The sequence below is a fragment of the Parasteatoda tepidariorum genome, chromosome 12 (assembly GCF_982258835.1).
Source record: "Parasteatoda tepidariorum strain Cologne lab strain chromosome 12, Ptep-v5.0, whole genome shotgun sequence".
In the NCBI taxonomy this organism is placed as follows: Eukaryota; Metazoa; Arthropoda; class Arachnida; order Araneae; family Theridiidae; genus Parasteatoda; species Parasteatoda tepidariorum.
In genome coordinates this window covers 7317333-7324574 of record NC_141766.1, presented here as the reverse complement: position 1 = coordinate 7324574, position 7242 = coordinate 7317333, and the positions used below count along the sequence as shown (strand labels likewise).

Sequence of the window (7242 nt, the reverse complement as noted above, 5' to 3'; positions counted from 1 at the left end):
AAACGATAATTTTTACCCACTTCTATTTGATTGAAATATTATGATATTTTAAATTACGCTATTTTTTGTTTAAATAAAAAGGAAATATAAAAATAAAGTTTAATTTAATTCATAGTCTAATAACTCGAATGATTAATAACAGATTAACAATAATTTAAGTTACCTAGGATTAATAAGGAATCCAAGATCGTCGCAAATAGACAATCCGTGTATTACCTCCAGTTCGGCGTTAATCGCCAATTGTTTGATAGGTCGAATGCAGAACTATAAAATAGATAAGATTCAAATTCGCATTTTATGAAAGGTGCCCTGTTTTAAATCAAAACTCATGACTTTCCACTCTCACACAAATACAGTTTGGTCAACTCAACCGTGATAAATATGAAATGCCCTAACTGAATTTGATCATATGGAAAATCTGAGTTTGTATTTAGTTTAAGTAATTTATCATTTAAGTTTTTCGAAAATTTATCACATGCTAGAGGGTTGAAATTAAAAAATTAGTAACTTTGTAGTTCAATACTGTAAATTTTGTAAGTTACTGCTCAAATATTTAGCATTTTACGTATGCCTGACTAAATTTTCAAGCCGAGTGGGGTCTTTGTAACATTGAGCTTTCTTGGCGATAGAATAGGTAATTTAAAAAAGTTCCGAGTACAGAAAAATAGAAATTTATTAATCATTTGAATATACACAATTAGCATTAACAAAAATGAATAGAAACTATAGATTTGAATAAACAGTCATTATTTATCACCAGTTGAGTTTGTGTATTTTGTGACAGCTTTTGTGCCTTCACTGATGGCATGACGAGCAAGTTCTCCGGGTAAAAGCAATCTTACAGCAGTCTGAATTTCTCTGCTAGTAATTGTGCTGCGTTGATTATAATTAGTCAAGCGACTTGCCTCAGCTGCTAATCGTTCAAAAATGTCATTTACAAAACTGTTCATAATAGACATGGCTTTACTAGATATCCCAGTATCTGGATGAACTTGTTTCAGCACTTTGTAGATGTAAGAACTTTAAAAGAAAATGTTACAATTAATAAACTAGAAGAAATAGAGAAACGGTAAAAGTAAAAATATTTTTGCATTTAGAGTTTGTCTAAAGTAGGAACTCCCGAATGCATTCATGTGGATCTTTGGCGGTGACTGTGATAACGAGGTAAACTGTTTCAAGTAGGTATGTGGGCTCATTGTTTAGGACAGGTTTTTTTGGCTCGGCTCGGAAAGAGAAATTGGACCTTTTTTTCCCGGTCTATTGTGTTAGACCTAGCATGAAGATAAGTTATTCTACCTGAAATGCGCTGTTCTTCTTTCCATAGCAATAGACAACCTTAGACTTTATGGCGGGGGGAGTCCTTACCATAGACAAACTTTACTTTACAGTTAAAACTCTTAGAAATCAGAAAGCATGTTTTATATTGACGTGTAAATAGATAATCTCATTAGACTGAATATATTTATCAAAATATATTGAACTTGGTCAGTTTTTAATTTGTCAGAAATTAGTTATGTAATCTTTTTTGAATAGGGCAATTGCATATCTTAGAGACAAATTTATTTCATCTTATAATGAAAATGCAAACTATAAAAATAACCTTGAAATGTGTAGACAATTTTAAATTATGCGTTATAAATTTTTATAACTTAATGACTAGTTTTTTCAAAAATATTTTACCCCATTTTCTCCTCACTTAGAAACTTAGACTTGATGTGCTACATCGAAATACGGTGGAAAAAAGTGGGGGAACTAGCTTGATTGCTCGAAATTAGGATTTACTGAAAACACATTCTGAAATCAAACAGATCTTTTGTGTATCCTATCTTCAATAATTGTGATTTACGAAATATCCTACACATATCAGTGTTCACTGATTTTTAACTCACATTACAGCTATAAACTGTCTTCAAAAATACATAAAATTGAATCTAATATTAAATTTATATTTAGATTAAGGGATTGCATTTTAATCAGATTATCTGGGTGCTGACATCAGTACACCAACAATTCCGATCAACCTGATTGCAAATATTTAGTTTAAAAATACTTTAATTCCGTGTTGCCCCAACACAGTAACAATAAACACAGATGCGTGTAAAATTAAGATACGTCTAAATGAGTGCTTTCTTCAAAACATTTTATAGAGTTTTAAAAACTTAATATTGCAAAGTAACGAGGTGACTGGAACAATGTGTTTTACATGGACGGACGTTAGAATTATTTGCGTAGCAATCGCATAAAATTGAGTTTACCACATAAAACAGATTCATAAGTTGCTACTGTAATTTTACCATAATTTTTATTGTGGTAAAAGAAATAATTTTGTGAATTGAATGTGCTACTTTTTTGCTCTTTGATCAAGAAAAAGCTCAGAAAGTTCCCCAACGTGAACTGGTTGAATACCCCTGTTTTAATACACCAAACTAACTTTTCTTATTTAAAAAAAATGCATATTAAAAACTAGTTTTTGAAATATTTTTAATGAAAATCTTCAAAAGATAACCTGAAAAATTAGCTTTCGTAGAAATGGTAAATTTCCAATCTGGCCATCTGAAATTAAGCTATAGAAATCTGAAATGATTAAAATTTGTTTCAGGTGAAAACAAATCTTAGAATTTATTAGAATACAGCTTATAAAATATAAGAAAAATTATGTTCTTTTTTTACAGGTTGTCTTTTATATAATTTAGTATGTGTCAAAAATGAAACTAAGGATACACATTAAACTTACAAAAATTTCAGCAAAGGAAAAAAATGAGTCAAAATCTGACAAATCACTATTGAGGAAAGTAAGAAACTTCTAAACCTGTTAGATTGCTAGAAGGAATAGAAAGTAGGTGATGGGAGATTTCTTTGAACATCAATTTTTAATAGGCATATAAACAAGTTTTGATGGTTCATACATTTCCCTTTTTCAATTATCAGAATTAGTTTCCGTTCACTATAATAATGCTTGATGATCCTCAAAATGTGTAGATAGTCTTAATTATTTTTAAAGGGACTTGAAATAAATATATTAAAAGGATATTTCGTGCTGAGTAAGCTGGACTGAGGTTTATTATATCACACTAAAAAATATGAAAATTTCAGCTTTTATGTCTAGAAAACCCAACAGTTAATTTTATTACAGAAAATTCGATGCTGTTTATATATAATACAATTAAAACTAGATATTGTGATGTGTAGATGCTTAGCTGTCACAAATTACGAACATCTTACCTAATGAATAAAAAATAGTTTTCGATTGAGTACTTAAAAACTCAATAATCAAAATTAGATTTTCAACATAAAGAGAAAATATTTTTTAAATACAAGAAGTAAGATTATCTTAATTGCTTATAAAGTTTCTTTCTGTGTTTTGGTTTTCACTAATAAAATCGTATATCTTGATTGCACCCTCTAGCTACTGTGGAATTTCCACAGAATATATTTTGCTAATAGAGAAATTAGAATAATTTTGTCTCCACTTTAATGATATAAAAGTGTCAGGTAAATAATAATCTTGATAATTTTATAACATTATGTTACCTCAAAAATTATTTGAAAAATTATTTCGAAAGTGTTTGGATTCACAATTGGATATAATGTAGTTTCGATTAAGAGGACGCCATACTGAGGAAGAAAATTTTCGTCGCAAATTCCTTCTCTTTCCTTAATTAAAATTTAAAGGAAAAAGTAAGTTCAGGCAAACGTAAAGTCATGAAGTTTCAACTGCTAAGAAAAAAAACTTCAAAATATCAAAATGCAAACAAATTGTTAGAAGAGAACTTTTCCGTTGCTTAATCTTAAGTTAACCATCTCATAATTTATTCTCATTTGTATATTTTAAAATTCTTGTTTCAGTATTTGAAAATTCATGACTTACTCTAAGTTCGTCTAAACTCACTTTTCTAAACTTTAAATTAGTAAAGAAGGAGAAAGATTTTGCTAGGAAAATTTTCTTCCGCGGTATAGAGTCCTCTTAAGAGCAATACGTAAGCTTTAAACACCAGTAGAAGTGAACTAAAACATTTGATAATTGATAGTAGAGGTGGCATTTTTATAATATTGCAAAGTCTGTTAAAATGTAAAATATTAGCAAAAAGGTAGATTGAGTAAAAATTAAATAATGCATTCGTGATTAGCTGTTCTTTATAAACTACATTTGAAAAGTTAAGAGAAAAATTATAAATTTTATACGTATATGTTTATCTAAAAAAGAGGCTATTATATTTATGAAATACATATTTTATTTGCATTTATTATCAAGAAAATGCTATTTAAATATTATTCTTGTAGCTGAATTTTAGTAATTAAAAGAGAAACTAAGCAATAACATATTCATTTATGCACTGTTGAAAAAAACTACGCTCTAATTAAACATTGAAAGGACAAAATTCATACCTGAATGATTCTTTTCTTTTGCTACGTCTTTTGTTTTTGTCCAGATTTCTACCTTTTATTTTGCTCCCAGTTTTAGAAGAGACAGATTTTTTAGTTGTACCTTTACCAGACATGTTGGAATTCTCTAAATGAAGCGAATACACTTTTGAACTTCACAGAATGCTTAATAGTAAAATACTCTAAATGACGTTAAAGTTGTGCTACTGAAAACCAATATGATTACGCCACGTCAAAACTATGTGATTAGAAAGAAAGAAAAATTTTGTTTTTAATTTTTAGTTTACGGTGATCGTTTTAAATAGGTCGCACTAGAGCTGCGCAATGAGCCTTTGGTGACGATCTGGGAAGCATCCCTGAGGATGACGCTGTCACGGATCACTCCCAGGCCAAGCGATGTTCAAAGCGTGGAGGTAGCAGGTTCGAATCCTACTGTTACTCTGGGGTTATCTACGTCTTGTCCTTCCCTGTATAGTGCTATCTGTCATTCTATTTGACAAACGTTTATAAGCCTAAATTGAGCACACAGACCTGAAAATGTATGCCAATAAACCAATAATAAAGCCATCACGGTTTTGATCCTCTGCAATTGAGATCTCATTTGTGAGGCCACTTTCTCAATTTCGACACAGATCTGAGAGGAAGAAAATTTTCTCCAGATCTCTGTATCCATAGCACCCCTCAGTGACCGACCACAGGACTTTATCGCACGCATATCGCATCTACTCGGTGGGTCTTAGTGGAGTCAAGGATCGAGCCTCGGACCCTCCAGACCTGAATCTCTAGCCACTGGGATACCACAACAAGCATTGCGGTCATAAAAACTAGGTTGTTTCGAGGCCTCCCTGGCCGAGTGGTCTTGTCCCTTGTTCTGACTCTTGCAACGAGCACACAAGACTGAATATCTATGTGTTGCAATAAATAGACCTCATTGGCTGAGAGACTAATGAGAGGCGAAAATTTTCACTGGTTCGTGCAAACTGAGTTGGAGAGTAAAATTACTGCTCGTTTTATCTCCTGTGACATGAAAATTGTATGTGTCCGGCAGTGGACTGATCGTAAAGATACGGTTCCCAGTAGAACACCGAACTCAAGCATCACTGGCTGCGGTCTGTAAGCGGATGGGTGACCACTTTGATCAGCCTACATAGGGACCGAGGGGGCGCGGAATCGGTCCTCGTTAAACTGTTCTACCGTAAAGTGCTCGACTTCACGCGCAGGTCATCGGGCTACCAAAGCAGGAGAGCCATCTCCTCTGCAGAGGATGTTTTCTGTTGCTTAAGATTTTTTAACACATCATAGATACTTTCGCATCTTTATTTCAAGTCTGCAGTCGGTTTATCTCTGCCAGATCAGTTTTTATTCAATTTAATAACATAGTCTGGAATAGGAGTTTTTAAAGTTCACTCGAGTGGATACTTACTGTCTCCACTTCTCTGGTACGTAGGGCGTGGTTGGAAGAAGACGATAATGCATTTCGGCCTATGATGTGATATGTCAAGATCATATGTTTTTTTTCCCACGTGTTATTAATGTACTCTTATTTCTCCATGATATTTTTTTACCCAATTCTGAGTTAACGACTACCAATTTTCAACTCCGTAGCCTTGTAATTTTGAACCCAATACAGAAGACAAGAGAACTCCTGGATTAAATATTAAGAGAAATTTGCCTTCGTGGAGGACTTTTTAATGGAACTAACCCGTATTCATATTGCATGGAGAAGAAAACCACGAAAAGCTCCAACAGTTGACCTGACGGTAGAGGGGCTCTAACCCATGATCCATCTACCCCTGAGGATATTAGTGCATGCCGTGTGCGACCAGCCATTGATGGGATTCGAACCCGGATCACCTCCCTGTCTTCAGAAATGTAAAAAGTGGTAATTATTGCACTATTGGGACTACCGGAAAATTTTGTCTACAAAAGAACCATTATTGAAGGATTCAGATGTCTGTCGAATACTAGGATTCATTACAAGTTTGAATATGTATGCGCTTGCTTTCCATATATGTTTTTTAAGCTAGAGCATTAGTTAAATATCCTTTCATTTATAAAAGAATCTTTTGCATTACTCTAAAATGAGGACAAACCTAATGCTTATGTAAACGAATCATTTTAACCTATTACATCCGCTTGGCAAGGAAATTCACCAGTTCTAAAAACACAAATTATTATATTCTTAGTTTTATCTTAGAAAAACAAAACATGGCATGATATTTTAAAAGTAATTAGCGATCTCAAATAAAGCAGCGAACGCAAAATAATTTCCACATAATTGAAACATTAATGAACTCACTTTGTAATAGCATTTTTTTATATTTTATGCAATTCAAAAAGGTCCGCCAAAACTTCTAAATTAGTAGCAAAATTTACGCCTTAAAACATACACTTTGTTTTTCAAAATTAATCATTAAATTAATCATTAAATTTTTCTTGGTCACCACAAAAGTTTGGAAGGAGTTTGATATATGAATATTATCCGAATTGAAGCGATACATCAAATTGCTTTGATGGGTAACACTTGGATATTTTTGCGGTTACAAATTAAAAATGTATCCCTCAAAGCTATGTAATGATGTACATTTTTGAAAATAAAGAATGAGGCAATCTGAATACTACTTTAATTTTAAAAATTAATTGTTGTTATTGTCTTAGGCCATGAAGGCAAGGGGTGCGATTGTTCTTATTTTTCAGAGGCGCCATCTACGGTCATGACTTCTACCTCACCCATACGTCACACCCGTTTAAAGAGTGGACCCATTTATATATCCATTCATTCATTCACGGATCGTAATTTTGATCTGAACCAGAGAACCATCAATTTCCAATTCAGTATCTTCAGAGGTATAATTTGTT

The 7242-nt window shown here is 32.5% G+C and overlaps 1 protein-coding gene across 1 annotated transcript; it reads right to left on the bottom strand.

The window, feature by feature from the left end:
• Nucleotides 1-655: 655 nt before the first annotated feature.
• LOC147800937 (histone H2B-like) lies at nucleotides 656-4711 on the bottom strand. Its single transcript, XM_087155766.1, has 2 exons — nucleotides 4387-4711; nucleotides 656-1020 (listed from the first exon to the last, which is right to left on the bottom strand). The coding sequence occupies exons 1-2, from the start codon at nucleotides 4497-4499 to the stop codon at nucleotides 747-749; spliced, it is 387 nt and encodes a 128-aa protein (XP_087011892.1). The 5' UTR covers nucleotides 4500-4711; the 3' UTR covers nucleotides 656-746.
• Nucleotides 4712-7242: the final 2531 nt, after the last annotated feature.